The following is a 22,032-nucleotide window of genomic DNA, read 5'->3' on the forward strand; positions in this document are numbered from 1 at the left end:
AAAACGACCGTGGCGCAAAACGGAGGGAAAGGTTAACTCCTAGCTAAGACTGCAAGGCCGGTGGCGCCCGCGTTGATCCAACGATCGGCTTCCATCGTGATGAGCTGCAGCAGATCGTTGATGGTGGCTGAGGCATCTCGAAAACACCTGGCGTTCCGCTCCTTCCACACATGCCAAGAGACTAGCGCAAAAAGAGTGTCAAGCCCCTTGCGCCGCTGTCCGCTTGCCAAAGCGCGGATGCGCCTCCACCAGATGAGTGAAGAGGCAGTTCCTGCAGGTAACTGTAGATGAAGAGCTTGTAGGATGTGTTATTCGTTTCAGCACCGATGCATATACATGCCATGATGCTTGAGTTTTCTAGCTCTAGCACCGGTCCCTGCAGTGTGTTGCATTGATACTGAGTTTTTCTCTTTCTTCGTTTCAGCATTCTCTCTCTTTATTTCAGCATCGATATTTGATACATTGTGGGTAGTCTAAGATTTTCAAGGAAGGAAAATATGGTGAGATCCCGTCACGGAGAAAAAGGTTTAAAGCAGCCCCCTGACAACGTAGGCTTAATCATTCAGACATGCATGCATGCGAACGAAAGTCTCCGCCACTGCTTGACAGCGGTGGCGCACCGACGTGGACTTGGGGAGCCTGACTCTGACTGACAGCGGCCTCCAACTCTGACATCAACTCGCAAAAATTTGTACTGCAGTCTTGTTTACTTCCCAAAAAATTTTACAAAATTTTTCAGATTTCCCGTCACATCGAATCTTTAGACACATGCATGAAGTACTAAATATAGATAAAAATAAAAACTAATTGCACAGTTTGGTCGGAATTGACGAGACAAATCTTTTAAGCCTAGTTAGTCTATGATTGAACAATATTTGTCAAATACAAACAAAAAAGTTACAGTATTCATTTTGCAAAATATTTTAGAACTAAACAAGGCGTATGGCGATCCGATTCTGAACAACGAAGGCTATAGGCCTTGTTTAGTTCCGAAAAGTTAAAAAATTTCAGTACACTAGCACTTTCGTTTGTTTGTGTTAAATATTATCCAATCATGGACTAACTAGGATCAAAAGATTCGTCTCCTGATTTACAGCTAAACTGTATAATTAGTTTTTGTTTTCGTTTATATTTAATGTTTCATGCATGTGCCCCAAGATTCGATGTGACGAGAAATCTTGAAAATTTTTTGGTTTTCAGGGTGAACTAAACAAGGCCTATCTATAAGACAAACGCCTTGTTTAGATGCACCAAAAAAACCCAAAACTTTACAAGATTTTTCATCACATCGAATTTTACGGCACATGCATGGAACATTAAATATAGATTAAAAAGATAACTAATTGTACAATTTACCTGTAAATCATGAGACGAATCTTTTAAGCCTAGTTATTTTATAATTAGATAATATTTGTCAAATAAAAATGAAAATGCTATAGTGTTAAAATCTAAAAAGTTTTTGGATCTAAACAAGGCCACAATATAGCCGTCTGCTTATCCTGCCGTGATTAATTTAATTCAGAAGAGGATTGTCCTCCAGTCCAACTCCAACATAGGCAGAGAGTGACAGAGAGAGACGCCGATTGCGGTAGGCGAATGTCAGGAGAACAAAAAGGTCTTCTCTTCCTGATCCCAACAGTCTCTCTGTGACCGTGTTTATAGTTTCTCAACAAAAACTTTTCGAAACACTATAGTATTTTTGTTTGTATTTGAAAAATATTGTTTAATTATAAATTAAATAGATTTAAAAAATTTGTCTCGCAAATTACAGACTATGCAATTAGTTTTAAATTCGTCTATATATAATACTCCATATATGCGTCTAAAGATTTATTGTGACGGAAATTTTGAAAAAAATTGGGTTTTCAGACCTGTGTAGACGGTTTTGGTCTGTCCTAGTGACTTCACCTCACCTCAGCGCCTCAGTCTATAACTCTTCCCTCTTCCCCCTTTTCACATTATTCTTCCTGCCATTAATTGCCAGTTCTCAGCTTCGTTCGTTCTCAGCTAGCAGCTATCCTGGTCCGGGGTCTCAACTCTCCAGGCAGCATCGATCTCCCACCTCTACTGACTACTGCCATCCGTATCCATCCAGCATCGATCAACTTCTGATCTCTGAAGACAGCCTACTGTCCCTCCTCTACTGACTACTGCAATCCACACGATGGCCCAGGTTCGCGGTTCCTGACACCATGCATGCATCTTCTGAATTCCTGGGTCCTGGCTTCCTCAGTTCGTTCCTCCTCTTTTTCATGGCTGAAGAGTAAGAGATCAATCGTCTGTCTTAACTATACATGTCGTTCGCCGCGGTGCCGGTGGTGCCCTGCAGAAGGTGGTGCTCCGGGTGCCTACCATGACCGACGACAGGACCAAGCAGAAAGCCATGGAGGCCGTCGCCGACATCTACGGTAAGCTTAGCAAGCGATCCAGATAAACTGATAAACACGCCGCTGTTGTTCCTTTCTTCCTTGCTTGTTTGTTAATTTTGCGGTCAGTTTAATGAATTTGGATGGAGGGGAAAGACGAGAGAGAGAGAGAGAGAGAGAGAGAGAGAGAGAGAGAGAGAGCGAGCGAGCGAGAGAGCTCGACCTAAAACATGCATATATGATCTCTGCATCTGAAAGCCTGAAACTAGATACGTACACGTACTCGAGAGGTCGTTGCTTGCTTTCACCTGGTTTCCTTGTTGGCATTGTGAGCTTGCTACAGCTGCTACTGTATATATATGCAGCTGTTACTGTTATTCAGAATCAGGAACATGGCTAATTAAGAACAATTAGTTAATTGGTAACTGAACTATTCTTGTGATCATATCAAAGCTAGCACGGTCAGGTCAGATGGTTAGGTGGCCGAAGTGGAGTTGGATTTGGATTGCGATGCCTGATCAAACACGGGGCCGATCGAGAGAATCAATAGTAGACGGGTGCATCTGTCAGAACCTGAGATGGGCCATCACTCATCAGTCTCATGACATGAGGTCAGAAAGAAATAAATTAAAAGATGATGAGTACTATAAAAAAATGTTGGGTAAACGACATGACTAGCTGATCGATAGAAACGGAGGAGAATCCAGTCATCGATCGTGAGTGAATTACACGATCCATCAGTGCATGCCTGTCAGTAGAAACTAGAAACCAGCTCTGCCTGCTTGCTTAGCTGACAGAATTGTATTTATAATTGACGGAGTGTGTCGTTCGTCTGGTTGGCTGGTTGGTTGGTTCATCAGGTATCGACTCGATCGCGGCGGATGTGCAGGAGAACAAGATGACGGTGATCGGCGACATGGACACGGTGGCCATCGCCAAGAAGCTGAAGAAGCTCGGCAAGATCGACATCATCTCGGTGGGCCCCGCCAAGGAGGAGAAGAAGCCCGAGAAGAAACCGGAGGCGGCGGCTGGGAAGAAGGACGACGGCAAGAAATCGGATGCGGCGGCGGCGGCGGCGGGGAAGAAGGACGACAAGAAGTGAGGGTGAGCGAGGCCGTACGTGAGGAAGAAACCCTGCTGAACAATAAGACGTTTTCATTCAGCTTGGCACTGGGACTGCTGTCCTCATTGCCGAATTGATCACCTTGTATGCCAGGCTGTGCATGCATTTTACCAATTGAACGACGAAAGAGATCGAAGCGTTGTTAGACTTTGTCTCCATTGCATTCTCGGTGTGTTTTCTTTAGTGTACGTAGTACTACGTGATGAATCACGCACCAGGAACCAAGGACAAACGCTGCCGTGAAACCTACTAAGCCTAAGCGTAGTGCAGTCCTGCATTCTACTCTTGGAACTATGACGCTTCCCGTACGTTCCCGCCTTCCCGGTCTCAGCTTCAGCTAGCACCCAATCCAATCCAACCATCACGTGCTCATGATCCTTATTCGTTCATTCTACTACGTACACCCTGCAAGTGCAATCTGCAATGCCTAGTCCTACTTCTATCTATCTAGAGTAGAATTGTACGTAGTCGTCGGTCCACTAGTCCCGCTGGGTACTCCTAGATGAGATGAGAGGCAGGCCCGTGACTGAAACCAACTAGAGAAGCCGACGCCGGCCGGTACTAAACCAACCCTCCCTCATCATAATAAAAACCCAGAACTTGCCGTGAACCCCGCCGACTCTGACTGAAGGAGACCGCCGCCAATCCGATCCGGCCCGCCGACCCTTCTCGTCAACCTCCGCCGAGCCAGGGGCCGAGAAGCAGGAACAAAGATGTCGGATCCTTCCGTAGATCTCGAGAAAGGCATCATCACCGGGCTGAAGGAGGAGGAGAAAGGCATCACCGGGCTGAAGGAGGAGGAGGAGGAGGAGGTTGTTCATCAATTTAAAGATCCCATTGAGGTCATGTGTGTGAAGCGCTTTATGGTGAGGCTTTTTTTGCTTTTCTCTGCCCTAGGACTAGGATGATCTATGTGTTTGTGTTTCCTTTCTCCTCAATTTAGATCCACCAGTTAGTTGACAGATCCTAACTGAACGGATCTTAGACGACCCCCCAACATTAGCTAAAAGCAACTGTTTGATTTCAACTTTTTTTTAAAAGGTAGTTTGAAATTTCAATTTCTTATTTCTGCTAGTTATATACACCAGCATGCTATTAGTATGTGTTGCCCAAATTACTTCCTTCATGTACTAGTAGTTTTCTTTTGGGTGGAGGTGGAGGGGTGGGGCTGGTAGCTAAGCATCCAATGACTATGAGCTTCATCTTGTTTGAACCCACCATAGTATGTTGTGACCTTTTGGCTTCTGCATGTCACGGTTTCATGGTTGATAATTTCTATGTAGTATAATTTATCTTTTCTGATTAGGAACTACTAGCACATTATTATTTATCCTGCCTGCCCAATAAGGCAATAATCTTTTGCTTCTCTCTGCCTTTTGTAGGATGTGTACCCCGTGCTGTTTTTTGTGGTGGCCCTGTTCGGGGCGCTGGCAATCTACAGGGAAAAACACATCTGGTGGCCAGCTCTTATCCTGTTGGCTTGTGCAACCTTGACTTTCTGGACCTTTCACGGGTTGAAGCGCACATGTAGTATTCAGCATAATACATTAGCAACAAGCGCCGACAGCGATCTTAGCAACACACTACTAATAGCATCATCTAAGAATTAAGCCAACAGGCCAGTGAGTTAAGTGAATAAGAGCATCTCCAACAATTTGGCAAAAACTGTTTGGCAAATCTTGACTTTTGACAAGTTGATAAAAAGAATGGCAAGTCAAATATTTGATGATCTCCAATAGTTTGCCAAAATGACTTAACAAACGTAAAAAAACAGGCCCACAAGTACCTGTTTCCAACCGACGGACATCTCGGCCATCTGCACACGGTGACTTCATGTTTGCTTTGCTCTGCCGGATGATTAATTAATTCTACTATAATTTGATGATTGCATGCATCAACGAAGGTGCATTCAAGGGGGGCAGCCGAGAATCGGCATTGCATTCAGGTGATGTGCAGGCGAATGACAGCAGTACACGTGATGCTACAAGACCATGCATTGCACGTATAATTTATGCACGTATATAAAATCAAACTGCTGATTTAAATATTCAGATATAATAATTAAACAAAGGTTCTGCATACAAACAAAAGGTTGTACTGAAATAAATTTAAGACTACACGAAACAAAGGTTCTGGTGAATGAAAATTTTGAACTAAATGTTGTAGATATTAAATAATTTAACTAAATTTAAATTGGACGACGTTTAGCCATAATCTCCTTCTGCATCATCTCCACCCATTCACGCTGAATCGTGGAAAGGGAGGTAGTGTCCGCAAACATTATTTCTTTCTCTTGCTTAATCAAGTCGGCTTCGGCTCTTGTCTTCTCTGAAGCAGCTCTTGTCTTCTCTATCTCTAGTGCTTCTCTAGCTCTTTGTTTCTCTAGCTCTAGTGCTTCCTTGTCTAGCTCAAAAGACAACATAAACCTCTCATTCTTAGCCTTCTCTTTTTCAATGTCCGCAGCCTCCTTCTTTGCCCACATCTTATCAATGGCCTCCAAGCAAGCTTCGCCACCACCTCGCCTTAGCTTTTCTTTAGCCTTCTTGACCCCATCTGATCTAATCCTTGTACTTGGTTGTGCAGCATCATCATCGCCAGCTTGCCCGTTGTTGGTTCCTTCCTCTTCCCTTGGCCGAGCCACCTTGGTGGACTTTTTTTTGGTTTTGTTTCCTGATGCTGCTTGTTTCTCTAGCTGCAGAAGTTCCTTCCTTTTGATTTTCCACTTGTCCTCCTCCTTCAGTATGTTGTAATATGACACAACGCTGCACTTCTTCCCATCCATTTTTTCTACTCCCGAGAACATCTTGAGGGCAGCTGCGATCTGCACAAGTAGTATGTCAATATATGTAGCTGTCGTAAACAGAACAAGATGAAATTAAAATTTGAAGATATAGTACCCTGTCTTGTATAGTTGTACCACTTTATTCCTACGTTCAATCGCTTCCAAACACGAAGTGAACTTGTTCACTGCGGTCTGAATTGAGAGCCATCTATGCAGAAGTGAACTCTCTGTCCTTGGAGTTGTACCCTTATTGTGCTCCCAAAAGTAAGCATGAACCTTACCCCAAAAGTTAGTACGGTTTTGGTTGGCTCCGTGAATTGGATCTTTGCTAGCGACCAACCATCCTTCACAAACAATTTCGTCTTCCTCCACACTAAAATTTTTGGCCCTCTTCGATCCCTTGTTACCACGAGAAGCAACAACTTCCACCTCGGGGCTAGCCTGAGTATCCTGTGGAGTCAGTGGAATGACAAGGTCGTCCAAACCTGAAACATGGTCACCTTCTCCATCCAGAAGAATCCCCGACAAGAAATCTTCTCCTTGTGGATCCATCTAAATGAGTCTGAAATAAGATATACAAGACCATTCAAGAGAGAACACCGTAAAATATATATACACAAACTTTACTGAACAATACCATCCGATGAATCAGCAAATATATGCATTAATATATGCAGTACATCGTGAAATATATACAATATTCTTTCCCAGCTTCTGTTCTGAATTTTCAGAGGTGCCATTCAGACTGTTCGTGTCATTTTCAGAAGTTCTTTACCTGCTTCTTCTTTTGTCATATTAAAGTTTGCCCTTCATTACAGGAGACCGTGAATGGTTGGGGGCAATCAGATGCAGATGAATCGTCTGAAGTGCTTATTCTCATAATAGATTTAGAGTCAATTCAATAGGCTGAAAGTGCTGAACAGTGCGTCAAGTCATACTAATCTAGATTAAAGTTACTTAAAATTCGCTCATGGGCAACACGTAGATTTGCCAGCACGCTGATTCAGAGAACATGCTGTATCGCCCTACAGGAAACACGTACATGCAGTTTATCTGCTTATTAGGTGACCAATGTTCCAAGAAAAGGAGGCACAAAGACAAACCACTCTTGAAGGCTCATCGAACTGATTATGTACGTATGCAGTACGTGTGAACTGAACTGATCTGTCATGTATATATACTAGTAGGATCGATGTGTCTGAGTGATGTAGAATGAAACAATCAGATGGATATAGCGAACCTTAGACAATGGACGAGGCCCTGGCGGGATCCAAACAATGGACGATGGACGAGGCCCGACAGACCGATGCATACCTGATCACACGGCGGCGGCGGCGGCGGGGCACAACTTCAGATCGAGATGAGCACCTGGTCGCGATGGACCTTCAGACGACGGCGATCTGGGAGGAAGGGCGCGGCGACCTTCAGACGACGGACAGTTTCACTTGTCGCGCGGGAAAGGGAAAGAAGAAGAGAGATCGCGCGTTGCCAAGCGAGTCCGCGCGGCGGATAGCTGCGAGCGCGGCTCATGATTTTGCCAAGCGTGTCAATTTGCCAAATGTGTTTGCCAAACTGTTGGAGATGCATTTTTGCCACTTTGGTCAATTTTTCAAGGATGCCAAGTGCTTTTTGTCAATTGTTGGAGATGCTCTAAGGGCTCTGTTTGTTGCTCCTAATTAGTAGTTGAAGTGTGGTGCCCTTCAGTGAATAGGGGCACTGTTTGTTTTCTTAATTAGGTGCCCTTCAGTGAATAAGGGCACTATTTGTTTAATTAATTAATAGTTCAAAAGTGTGGTAGTACTAGGGTAATAAACTTATCTATATATATGAGCAGGCACCAGATGGGTGTGGGTTTTCATCTAGAATGTGGGTAACTTATCCCCTGACCTCTATTGAGTGTACCTTGCATATTTGTTTGTCTTTTTTCCCCATGCATGTTTAAGTGGTTGAATTCTACTAGCAAGTCTATTGCAACATTGTGTCAGCAACAACCATTGGTTACAACTTACAAGTACATTGCGTCAGTCAGTACTGTCAGTCTTGTTAGCGGAAGAGAAAAAGGCTGCTTCCTCATCTAGAGTATTCACCGTCGTTGGTCCTTCGCGTTCTGGTTTGGTCTTTGGTGGGACGTTGTTGCGCCCGTTCGGCTGTGCTACTGTTCGTCGTTACCGATGGCATGGCCCTGTGAATCTGCTGGTTCTGTTGCTTGTGTTTGTTACTGAATGGTAGCCTGGAATGGCATGAGACCCTGTGAATCGCTGACATTTACGGTAAGCACACATAGCAAGCGATCCAGATAATAATTGATAAGTATGCGCGTTCCTTCTTTGTTTCTTTGTTTTGGGCTTAATGAATTTGGATGGAGAGAGAGAGAGAGAGGGGTAAGATATGCATGATCTCTGCAGCTGAAAGCCTGAAACTAGATACGTACAAGTCCAGGTTGCTTGCTTTTACCTTTTATTTCTCTCCTTGGTTTCATTGTTGGCCTCGTGAGCTTGCTAGAGCTGCTACTGTATATGTAGCTGTCGTTATTTCAGAATCAGCTGAAGTATTCGATCTTGTGATCGTATGAAAGCTAGCACGGTCAGGTCAGATCGTTATGTAGAGATGGAATTGGATTGCGATGCCTGATCAAACATGGGACCGAAAGAATCAATTGTTAGAACCTGAGATGCATGGGCCATCACTCTTCAGTCATGACTGATGATACATGAGGTTAGAAGATAATCAAAACAGAAAGAAACAAAGAAAAATTCAAAAAAGTGTTGCATAAACGACATCACCAGCTAGCTGATCGACCAAAACCACAAGAAATGAGTGAGCGAGGCCGTTTTCAGCTGAAGACGTTTTCAGCGGTTGACAGACTGGGAGGAGTGCTATAGCTAGGTGTCTCCATTGCCGAACGAATCACCCTGCACTGTGTGTTGTGCTCTGCTTTTATCTTAACTCTGAAGTACCAATTACCAAAGAGATCGAGACGTTGTTACTTTGTTAGACTTGGCTCATTTGCGATCTTCAGTGTTATATATTTTGCACGTGATGAAAAACTCAAAAAATTTAATTTCAAATGTAGAAATACATGATTTCTACAGGCGGTTTAGTTAAGAAAACCGCCTGTAGAAATATGATTTTTAGTGGCGTCACAGACGGTTCGTAGTTCTGACAACGCTCTTTTTACACCATAGGCGTGTGATAACTACAACCGCTTGTAGTATAAAAAAGAGGCGTTTCACCAGTGCTTCACGCTAACGTGAATCCTACTAATATAAGCCTGTCTATGTCATTTGGTTCTCTTGGAACTAGATTTATGGCCACTGACGTTTCCCGGTCTCAGCTCTATCGTCCAATCCAACCATCGATGTCTTCTACAGTATCTCACATGCTCATCATGATCCTGTACAATCCACCACGCTTGATCCTGTACACCTGCAAGTGCAATCTGAGAGCGGGGCTCAGGTGGCTCTCACAATTCATGGGGTCAAGTCAACATTGGATTTGGATGGGCTCTAGAAACAATAGGCCCAAGGAAAAAAAAAATATCCTGTAGGACATTCCCGCCACGGGCGCGTGGTTGTGTCTCTCAGCTCTATCCAGGCCGCTGTGTGTTAGTTAGCTAGCTACTTTCGAGGTTTGAGCCCACAAAGAAACTGCTACGCCGCCCACATGGACTGCGATGGAGATGGAGGACACGCACTAGGGCCAAACTACTCCGGTCCTAAAATAATAATCATATTTTAAATATATAATTTTGGCTAACAATTGTTTAAGTTATATACAAGTTCAGATATGAATCTTGTACTGTATCAATGTACTGGATTGTATTTAAAATGCAAAAAGTTTTTAGATCTAAACAAGGTTTCACTTTAGGCCAGTCTCAATGGAAGTTTCATATGAGTTTCATTTGCATTAAATAGGTTGTCACATACTCCCTCCATACCCAAAAAACCTGACGTTTAGGACATGATTGTGGTAACCAAGGAGTAATTAATTAGGGGTTAATTTTCCTTCTTTGCCCTTAATAAATAAGGTTGTTGTTGCCCTCTGTACGAGAAAGTTAATCGGCTTAACTGGTTAGTGTGCGAAGCTCTCGGAGCTGCGTCTCCGGTTCGAACCCCGGTAGCCTCATTTTTTATTTTTGGCCTGGTGTGCAAGACCAAGGGAGGCGTTGCATGGGACCTGGTGCTGTGCAGGTGCGGTTAATGCTGCATGGCGATTGGGCCTGGTGCGGCGGCAAAGGCAGCTGGTGCGGCAGATGTAACATCCCGGATGTTACGGATACTAAAACTGGATCATGTCATCATAAGCATTACAAAGCATATTTGTTAAGCACATTATTATGCATCAAATTAAAACAAGTTTATTTTGATTGCTTGTGCTTAGGGAAGTAAAGTGTGCTTATGTTGTGAAGTGATGCTTGTGTTGGTTGTATAATCCCTAGGGTGAAAGATTTCCGAGAAAATGGGGGGGAACCCTGATTTTTGAACCCCAGTTTTGCCCCCTTTTTCACAATTTAAAAACCAAGCAAAATTTGAAGTTAAGTTCAAAAGCAAAGTTGTAGATCTTGTCAAGATGTACAACTTTGGTGTTTTGAGTTTTTTAAGTTTCAATACAAAATTTAAAGTAATTTTGAAAATACAGATTTCCAGAAAGTGTCCCCTTTTCCAAATTGAACCTCCAATTCAAAATCTATTTGGAATTTTGAAAAGTGACCAACATTAAAGTTGTAGAGCTCAAAAAGTTGAACAACTTTCGTGTTGGGAGTTTTTCAAGTTGTTGAGAAAAATCAAAAGTAATTTTAGAATTTCTAATCTGCCCCATTTCAAAATTGGAATTTCCCCAATTTGAGATTTGAAATTCAAACTGTTTTGATTAAATTCATCACCTTCCTTTCGAAATCTGAATTTGAGTCTTAAATGAATGTTGTAGGCAATTTTGTGCTGCACATTTCTTGCTTTGGTAGATTTCTGAGTTTTTATACAAAATAAAAAGTAATTTTGGAAATAGAAAAGGGGAGGATAAGAATGCTACAGTACATCACCAATGGGAGCAGGGCACGGCGACCCTGCTCGGTGGCGTTGCTTCCCCACGTCACCTCGAGCATGGCTGACACGCAGCTGCCTGCTTGGTTGAAGTCACCGTGATATGGACGAGTTGAAGGCATCCTCCACCATCTCCAATTCCCTGACCGGCTTTCTTTCTCTCCGGAGCCGGCAGAAACGCCGCTGCCACCCGCCACCGTGGTCAGCCCTCCTCTGTGCTTCTCCACCACTTCTGAGCAGCTTGACGAAGTCGTGCTGAGTCCCCGATGCTCCCCAACTCTTCTCCTCGCCTTCCCGGCAGCCGGAGCGCCACGTTTTCCCCTAAGCCCCGTCCAGAGTTCCGCCGGTGTCGCTGTTCACGTGGCCATGCCTCCACAGACCACCTCTGGCCAAGTAGAGGGAACCAGAGGGTGTGCGTGAGTCCAGGTGAACTCCCCCGCTGCTCCACTGCCGCCGACGAGCACTCCAACGCCGAAACTGCGATCTCCGACGAGCTGCTCTGTTTCCAGTTCGCGACCACGGACTTCGCGCGACAATTTGAAGTTCTCCAGGGGTCTAATTGCATAGACCGTGACTCAGGTGAATAGTGCTATAAGAACTTGTTTGTAGATGTTTTGTTGAATCTTTGAAAATTCATATCTAGAGTTTCGTAGCTCCAATTTTGGTGAACCAAATTTTGTTGTGCTCCTTGAAATGTCTAGTTTTTATTAAAAATATGGAACTGACTATGTTTTATAGTAAAATAATTAGTTATGAATTATGTCTTTTAATTATGCTTAAAAGGAAGAAATTCATATCTATTGCTGTATAGCTTCTTTTAAGATGAAACTTTTATGGTAGACTAATGATTATGTTTATGTGCTGTGGTTAAGTTTTTAGATTCATTGGATGACATATGATTAAGTTATTAATTTATCTTGTGTAGTGCTTATTAAATAGTTTACAATTAAACTAAAAATGAATAAATGTAAAATACAGTTCCTCTGCCTTTATATGAGGTTGTTATAACATATAGATACATAATTTAGCTATGTGTTTGTATAAATTGTTGAGTTTCTTATTTATCTTGCCGTTACATGCTTCCTTGTGATGGAAATTTATCTTTTTCATAGAAATTGCTATACTTATCCAAATGGCATGAAACTTATACAGTAGACTTTGGAGAGCATATATGAGCTGCTGTAGTTTTCTCAGAATTTACTGTGTACTTTTGATATATGGTTATTGCTTTGTCTATTTACCTAAATAAATTAATAAAAACATGAAAGGAATTTATTTAGGGATGACCATGATGTTTTCTAGTATCTCTTTGATGTATTTCAACTATTGGTGAGCTGGGTTTTGCCCAGGTCCAAGTTTGAAACATAAATGAAATGTTATTTGTCTATAATTAAATTATTAGTGATTTCTGGACAGTTTCTGGAACCTTATGAATTGCTCTAGGTAGATAATGATGGATGTGAAACTTGTCTATAACAAAGTTGTATATAATTCATGTATCTACCTGGTGTTAAATTTTAGTGGCATTTGGCCCTATAGTTTCTGAGTTATGCCTGTTTAAAGTTAAGTTTCAGAAATGGTTCCTCTCTGTCAAATTCTGGATCAGTTTCTGTAGTTGTGCAATTTCAACCTACTAAACTTATGAATCATGCTTTCATGATAAAAGATGAATTGTAGTAATGTTCATAAGCTTTCCAAAATGTTATGGATCATGAATTTTGGTGATCTAGAACTCTGGTTATAGATGTATGAAGCTTAATGTCTGATTCTGTCCAAGGTCTGGACAGAATTGTTTATTCATACTGTTTGGCCATTTTATCTTTCAAATCAGTTCTCGAAGATAATAACAAAGTTGTAGAAAATTATCTAAGCTTTCCAGAAAGTCTAATATCACCTTTATTGGATGTTTGGATCTCTAATTATGGTTGAATGAAGTTGTGTATATGCTGCTGTCCTGGTTATGTGTGCAAATAGAGTTATTTGTTTTTAGCTAGCCTTTACTTAAATAATGAGTTGCTTAATTTCCAAATTAGAATTTGAGTGCTTTTGGGATTGTGTGATGACCTAAGGTCATTAACATTAATGACCTTTGGCACTTAATTATTGTTTGATGTTAATACTTAATTACTGCCATTAATATTTAATTAAGAATTGATTAAGATAAATAGAAAACCTAATCATTTTAGGTTTTGATTGGTCTTTGGGATTGATTGATAACTAGTGGTTACTTGGCATGAGATCTACACAACCTTGCTTAATGAAGATGATAAAATTTGTTTAGTAGTAATCTATGTTTTGATAACTAAGTTAGTTTGTTTCTATACCGTGAAGGTAAGTTGTACTCGAGGCAGTTATGTTTGTTGTTATCATCCAAGAACTTGTAACCTGTCTTTATCATGTCATGAACATCTCATTGATCATGCATATGCACCTCTACGTGTAGACTACGCTCCGGAGGAATCTAATCCTCAGTGGGTTGCTTCCGAGTTTGTGGATCCATCTGGTTTTGCTGAGTTGTCGGACTTCCCTTCCGGTCAAGGCAAGCCCCGGACATTAAACCCTATCCTTGTATTTTCATAAAGTCATTTATATCACTTGAGTTAATATGATGCATTAGGTGAATAGGAGTTGAGTGAATCCTATTTGCTGCATTACCTACCTTGGTGATTCTTATATTAACCTTGACACCTGTTTATGAAAATGCTTAGTATGCTTAGCCCTGCTTAGTAGATAGGTTTTCAAATGAGAAAGTTTGAAGGGTTGTTGTGGAATACTTTTATGGTCAATAATGTTTCAACTTGAGACCGGTCGGTGGACTTGCTTTAAGAATGGAGTCTTAAAGTAGTGTCTCCAACTGTGTCGATTAAGGACCGTACCGTTGTTGGCCTGTTGTGATTGAGAACTTTGAGTACAGCCCACATGCGGCGGTAAGCCTTACCTATAGCTATTCCGATACTTGAGAACGGCTAACCGCGTACTGGGAGTGGAGAGATGGCGAGAGTAGCGTGTACCCACCTTACGGATCTGAGATGACCGGGAAACATCTAGATTGGCTGTAGGATGGTGGTGTACTGTACTCTCGGGTGACGCTGGACCCGTTCTTGTATGGGAGGATCTATAGAAACAGGTTGACATATGCAAGATTAAGTTCTACATATGTCGTGTGGTACTGAATCCCCAGCTGGGTTTAATCGATTCGAATCGCCGTGTTTCCTCGGATATGGAGCCTCAATCCTCACCCCATCATCGTAGTGATAAATAAACTTTGGTATAAGAAAGAGGTGGTTTGCTTATGAAAGTTTGATAATAGTTTTGGTTAGTCATAAATGATGATCTTGAGTTAAAACTTGAAAGTAGGTTTTACTCTTAGTAAGCTTTTATGCAAAAGAAATGCTTTATCTTGATAAAGCTTTACCTTGAATCCCTATAGCCTGCATACCTGAGTCTTCACCTCTTTTCTAGTCGGTTAAGTCTTGTTGAGTACTTTTGTACTCAGGGTTTTATAACCCCTGTTGCAGGTGCTGACTTAGACTGCTAATGGAGGTCATGTCGGTGGGCGCGACATGATTTATCCACCTCTTCTACCTTAGAAGCTTCACCTAAGATGCTTCCGCTACTCTATACACCTTTTGGAAATTTAGTTAAGTTTATACTTCATCATATGTTGTAAATTAAGTTATAAATCTTCCGCACTCTGATCTAAGTTATTTTTGTAACAAATGTTGTAATGTTGTGGTAACTCCATGTTGATCCTGTATGAGTTAAAACGTGGATGATTCGGGTTTCCCGAGGACACCCGACAGACTTCTTGAGTCATTTGGAACTCGTGCACACCGATCAGAAGTCTTTGAGACAATGATAGGTGCATGTGGGCCACTTAATTCAGGAGGTTCTGCCACAGCAGATCAAGGGAGGCGCCGTCCAGGTTCCATTAATGAGGATCGAAAGGATCGAGGCGCTGCGAGTGAGACAGTTGCGAGCCTGACGGGAGGGAGGGCAAACGCGTCCAAATCATCTTCTACCGTAGAACGTCAGGTTTTATAAAAACAGTGAGGGAGCTTAGAACGTCTACTTTTTTGGTATAGAGGGAGTAGTCTTTTTGATGACATGGCGGTGTATTTAAGAAGAGAGAAAAGAAATGAGAATTCTCTTGGCACGATTACCAACTCTCTATGAGTCTTGGAATTAAATGTCTATGAAACTATAAAATGAAACTCTCCATTGAGAGTGGGTGTTTCATCCAAATTTCATTTCATTTCACATGACATAGCAGTCTTGGAAACAACGTCACGAAACTCCCAAACTGAGACTGGCCTTAAAAAATTTGAGTCTTCTTTAGACGGTTACCTTTGGTCATCCTTATATGTTTGGCTAGATACTTTAGACCTTATTTAGTTCCCAAAATTTTTTGTAAAATTTTTCAGATTCCGTGTTATATCGAATCTTTAGACGCATATATGAAGCATTAAATATAGACGAAAATAAAAACTAATTATACAGTTTATATGTAATTTGCGAGACAAAACTTTTGAGGCCCAGTTAATTCATGATTGGACAATAAGTGCTACAACGTCCATTTTGTAAAAAAAAAACTAAACAAGGTCTTAATTAGTTAGTAAGGTTGTGTAAGTACCTTTTTCCCTTTTAATGGAAAAAAATTACCCACCGTGGAGATCTTTGCCGTTCAAAAAAAAGTTATTATTGGAGATGCCTGAGCTTTGTAAAATATCGGTGACTATTGGAGCTGACGTGTACAGCAGAGAGGGCGAGGTGGGCCGGGGGAGTATGGAACCAGAAGGACCGACGACGCTGTGTTTGGAATTATTAGCATCAATGGCGTCGTCGTCTTTAATTTGTGTGTCATCGCCGTCCAACGAGCAACCACCAACCTACTCAATTGACGCGTGCAATTTAAGGGTACAGTAAATGCAGTCTAAGCATGGCCATCACGCCGGCGCCGGCTATAATCACGACGGCCATTAACGATAAAAAAACAAAACAATCGCCCATGGGTGTCTCTCTTGTTGAATTGTTGCGTACTCTCTCTATTTTAAAATATAAGACGTTTAACTTTTCAATTCTAAATTTAATTACTTATTTTAATTATAAACTAATTAGATTTTAAAAATGTATCTCGCGTTTTTCATACAAGTACAAACTCTATGCATATGATAGGTTGCCTGGGTGTGAGAACTACTACATCCGTCAATTCGGCATGCAGACCCTGCATTTACGCGGTCAAGTTGGTGACGGATACCTTCGGGTTATCGGAGACTACATACGGACTGTACTGCACACTCTAGCTAGCTAGCTAGTGCCAACAGTCGCCGGTATCTGTCGCACCATGCATTATTGAGGGCTGCACCATACCATACCATATGTGTCGCGCGCGTCCCTGCCACCCGCCCGTCCGCGCCGGCTATAAATGAGCGACGAGGCGAGCCGGGCCTCTTCACTCGGTGCGGTGCGGACACCACAAATAAACACCATATATCCAGCTCGATCGATCGACGATAAACAACAACACATGGCGAAGCAGCAGCAGCAGGCGATGGCGCTGCTGATGATGCTGGTGCTGGCTGCGGAGACGGCGTCGGCGGCTTCGTGCAACGCGGGGCAGCTGACGGTGTGCGCGTCGGCGATGTTGTCCGGGGCGGCGCCCTCGGCGGCGTGCTGCTCCAACCTCAAGGCGCAGCAGGGGTGCTTGTGCCAGTTCGCCAAGAACCCCGCCTACGCGCGCTACGTCAACAGCCCCAACGCGCGCAAGACCGTCGCCTCCTGCGGCGTCGCCCTGCCGCGCTGCTAAGCCGCCACCAGCCCTCATCACGGCTGCTGCCAGCGCCGCTCTCTCGAGCGTATCTGCGAGGAATAAAGGATGGGTTATTCGTCCATGCACTTTGCCGTCTGCCTGGCTGCTCCCATCCCTGCTTATATTATATATGCTCTTGTGTATGCACGTTTGTGTAATGTGTGTCCATCGATATAAATATATTATATATAATACCGGTCCAGTTTGTCACAACGGCTTTAGCTTCAACAGTAACTTTAATTTACCATTCAAGGTAAAGCTATTTGCTGGATAAATCATTTGACAAACCAGATTTATACACATAAACCCTTTAAAAACATGCTAAACAAAATCAACACATGGCCTCACAAGAATAATTTGAAACTGGAAAAAGCTAATATTTTTAGCTTCACCTCGTACAAATCTTTTGCGAGAGCATATTTCTTAAAAAAATATCCATTTAATATAAAAAAAATTCAAACAGCTCTGTCGATGTTTTACCACTAATAGCCTACGACGGGAGTAATCAGAACATTTGTTCGGGCTTCGATGTATGTTGGAACTTAACAACAAACACAAGAGACAGACGATTTATCCTAGTTTAGACTTTCGAGTTTAATCTCGAGTAGTAGCCTTTATGTCCGATCGGCGTTAGACTTTGCGTTGTATTGGGTGTATTGTATTGTTCGTAGTTATAAGAGCAAGGCTAATGATTTAGCCGGCTGAAGGCTGTATAGCAATGCCATGTCACATAAAGCCCCTGCTACAGCCGGCTCATATAATAGGTTGGCTGTTAGGCTAGTTGTATTACAGAGCTAATATTTAATGACTGAAGATGTATATCATCTGCTGTTGTCTGTATCTTTGTAGCCATCCATCAAACTACTAAGGTCGCTTGTTTGATAATCAAGATAAAGGCTTCACAGATTGCCATGCTGCTCCATCGATGGCCGGTTTTGATGACAGGCAGTAGTCAGGAAAGAACAGAGCAATATTCCTAAAATTAAAAAAATTCAAATACATCTCACTAAAGAATAATCAGGTAAAATTGATGAGCAATGGAAGATGCATATTATGCTTTGCATTCAAGCAATAGGTCCGTACGACATGATAGGCTGAGGTTGCGAGCTTGCGGCGGCGGTCGGACAGGCTACCGCTGAGTGACGCCGGCAAGACCTCGAGAGGTAGTGAGGCACCGCGACGTCGCAGGTCGGTCCGATGCCATCCGCCATGGCTGAAGATTCGCCCCGCCGCCGAAGAGCAGCTAGTCGCCCAGCCCCGTGCGGTCCAGCCGCGCGGACGAGTCCCCACCGCCGCCGAGCAACCCAGCTTTGCGCGGCTCCGCCAGTGCTGCCGGACACGCAGCCACCGTACCCCAGCCCGTGCGGGCGCGCCCCACGCTGACACGAGATTTGCCGTAGGAAGAGAGGGAAGGCGCGGAGTCCGCACGGGATCGAGTGGGAGAAAACGTGAGGAGAGAAACGTCGGCTTAGCGCTTGCAGCTGGCTGGAAACGGGCGGTATCAGGCTATTCAGCCGGGGGAAGAGTTGGATTCTTCCCGTCCGAACGTTCGGACGGGAGCGTCGGTCCGATGATTGCCGCGCGACGTTCCCGCGCGATGGCCGTCCTCCCGCGCGTGGACGCGAGCAGCCGCTAGCACGGACGACGGTTTTTATTCCAGGTAAGTGCGTTTGTTTTCCCTTTTGTTTCCTTTTTTTTTTCTTTTTTCCTTATTTTATCTTCTTTTCTTTTTCTTTATTATTTTTTCCCTCTCATTCGCTGTTGTCTAGTTTTTTTCTTTTTCTTTATGTTTCTTTTCCTTTTTTCTTGGTATTTTTATTTTCTTTATTTTTTTTGTTTCTTTCCTTTTTTTTCTTATTTTCTTTTTATAGCTACAATTTAATTTTACTTTAACTTTTTTTGTTTATCTTATTTTTTGTTTTACTTTTTTCATGTGATTTACATTATTTTTTTAGTTTTTTATCTTATTATTTCTTCTTTTTTGTTTTTACTACAATTAACTATTATATTTGTTTTACTTTATTTATTTTTATATTTTATTCTTTTTTGTATTTATTTATTTTTCTTTTATCTTTTATCTTTATGTTTTCTATAGTTCATTATTTTCTATTTTTCATTTTTTTCTTACATAAATATTTTATTTGTTTAATTTTTTATTTTTTATTTTTTGTTTCTTCTCTAATTAGGTTTTGTTTTATTCATGTTTTTTATTTTTTTTAATCTTTTTTATTGTTTAACCTTTTTATTTTTTCTTTTGTTTTTTTGAGATTTTTCTTCTTTTCAAGCATCTTCTATTTTTATTTCCTTTTTAAAGATATTTTATGTTGTTTTTTTATGTTTATGTATGATGTTTTATTTTTTTTATGTTTACATGATATATGTAGTGTTTTATGATGTTTTTTTATGTTCGCTAACATACATATCATGTTCTTGTAATATATATGTGATGTTCTACAGTATTTTTTGTGATGTTCACATAGTACATATACGATGTTCTACGATTTATTTAGTGATGTTCTATAATGTATTTAATGATGTTCTATGTTGTATTTAGTGATGTTCCATTAGTATATATGTGATCGTCATGTAATATATATACGATGTTCTATAATATTTTTAGTATCATATATTTAGGGGGTGTTTGGTTGCTACCCACAATTTGCCACACTTTAACTTAGGCAAGTTTGACCAAGTTGGTAAGTGTTTGGTTCACAACTAAGCTTAGGCATGATTCTTTTGGGCTCCACATGTCATTGAGTTAAAAAGTGTGGCAAGATTCCTTTAGGCATGACAAAGTGTGGCAACCAATTTGCTAGCCACACTTTTTGTGGCTTGCCACACTTACCTAAAGTTAGTTGTGGTAGATTGTGGCTAGCAACCAAACATCCTCTTAGTGATGTTGACATAATATATATGTGATATTCTGTAATATTTTAGGAATGTTCTATGGTGTATTCTGTGATGTTCGCGTAGTATATATATGTACGTTCTTACAGTATACAATGATGTTCTATGATGTATTTTATGATGTATTTTCTTTTATGTTTCTTTTATTTTTCCCTCCCGATCGTTGCTGTTAGTTTTCTTCTCTTTTTTTGTTTCTTTTTTCTTTTTTCTTTTTCTTTTTATTTATTTATTTATTTCCTTTTCTTTTTTTTCTTTTTTCTTTTATTTTTTCTTATTTTATTTTATTTTTCTTTATCTTTTCATTTTCCTTCCTGCCCGTTGTTGTATAGTTTTCTTTTTTTGTTTCCTATTTGTTTTTTCTTGGTATTTTTCTTTATTTTGTTTTTTTTTCTTTTTATTTTTCCCTAATTCATGTTTATAGATTCAATTTATTTTTATTTTTCTTTTATGTTATTTTATATTTTTATCTTTCTTTTATTTTTTCTCTTTATTTTTTTATTCCTTTTTGTGCTTCATTTTTTCCCTTTCTTTTTTTCAATTTTTATTTCATTCATCTTTTTATTTTTTTGTTTCTTTTGGCAAACATTAATTTAGTGCTGGTTACAAAGGTGTTTATTAGATTATTTTTTGTGGAATACATACATGCATGTGATTGAAACGCTACAAACGTCTTGATATTGATCTTATGGTGGTTGTTTAATTTTTTTAGTGGACTAATATCATAGGAAGCGAGTGATATTATTTTTCGTTTCTGTTTCATTCAATTTTCCATATTATTTTTAATTTTATTTTTTATTACTATCATTAATTAGTTTTATTTATTCTTTTTTATTTCTTTTTTGTCTTTATGTTTTTATAGATTTTTTATTTTTCTACTTTATCTTACTTAATTATTTTTTATATTTACTTTTTTCTTTTCTATATTTCATGAGATGTGATGTAAAATGATGTTTTTTGCAGCGTTCATGTGGTATACAATGCCATTTTTTGATGTTTTTTTATGATGTTTATGTAGTATATGTAATGTTCTATGGTTTTTATGATGTTCATGTGTTATATATGTAATGTTCTATGATATTTTTTTATGTTCGTGTTATATTTTTGTGATGTTCTACGATTTTTTTGTGATGTTCGTGTAATATATATCTGATAATGCAATATTCTATATTGTATTTGGCGATGTTCTATATTGCATTTGGTGATGTTCGATGGTTTATTTAGTGATGTTCACTTAGTATATATGATGATGTACATAGTGATATTCACGTAATATATATGTGATGTTCTATAGTGTATTTAATGGTGTTTTATATCGTATTTAGTGATGTTCTATGATGTATTTAGCGATGTTCATGTTAATGTTCGATAGTGAATTTAGTGACGTTCATTTAGTATACATGTGATGTTTTTTTTGATATATTTAGTGATGTTCAGGTAATATATATACGATGTTCTATAATGTATTTAGTAATGTTCTATGGTGTATTTAGTGATGTTCACTTAGTATACATGTGGTGTTCTATGATGTACTGAGTGATGTTTATGTAATGTATTTGTGATGTTCTGTAATATATTTAGTGATGTTCCGTAATGTATTTAGTTATGTTCACTTAACATACATGTGATGTTTGCCTTTTATTTTTTCCATATTCCATTGTATATGGTATACACATGATGAATGAGATACTGTATGATTATCTTTAAGTATTTTCACAACATATTATGTAGTATTCATACAACATGTTATGTAGTATTTATACAACATGTTATGTAGTATTTTCCCATGGTCCATATGTTATATTATACACATGATGTTCTACTTGTGTAATGTTATTTATTATATAATTATATATTTTTATTTTATTTATTTATCGGTATTATAATACCAATCATTTAAGTGTGTTTTCATATGGATATTGTTTTTTCTAAATTTAAAATATTTTTTTGTGAAGGCGGAATATTGTTTTATGAATCTAGAACACCACCTTTATTCAATAATAAAAGAA

General features: G+C 40.2%; 2 protein-coding genes across 2 annotated transcripts; both read left to right on the forward strand.

Moving 5' to 3' along the window:
- On the forward strand, positions 1,939 to 3,647 carry LOC8078012 (heavy metal-associated isoprenylated plant protein 39). The gene is made up of 3 exons (XM_002465953.2): positions 1,939 to 2,173; positions 2,330 to 2,408; positions 3,227 to 3,647. Exons 1-3 carry the CDS (start codon positions 2,165 to 2,167, stop codon positions 3,466 to 3,468), a joined length of 330 nt encoding a protein of 109 aa, XP_002465998.2. The 5' UTR covers positions 1,939 to 2,164; the 3' UTR covers positions 3,469 to 3,647.
- Positions 16,755 to 17,332, forward strand: LOC8059497 (non-specific lipid-transfer protein 2P). Its single transcript, XM_002465956.2, has one exon. It carries the CDS (start codon positions 16,838 to 16,840, stop codon positions 17,114 to 17,116), a length of 279 nt encoding a protein of 92 aa, XP_002466001.1. The 5' UTR covers positions 16,755 to 16,837; the 3' UTR covers positions 17,117 to 17,332.

This window comes from Sorghum bicolor, chromosome 1, assembly GCF_000003195.3.
Source record: "Sorghum bicolor cultivar BTx623 chromosome 1, Sorghum_bicolor_NCBIv3, whole genome shotgun sequence".
NCBI classification, from domain to species: domain Eukaryota; kingdom Viridiplantae; phylum Streptophyta; class Magnoliopsida; order Poales; family Poaceae; genus Sorghum; species Sorghum bicolor.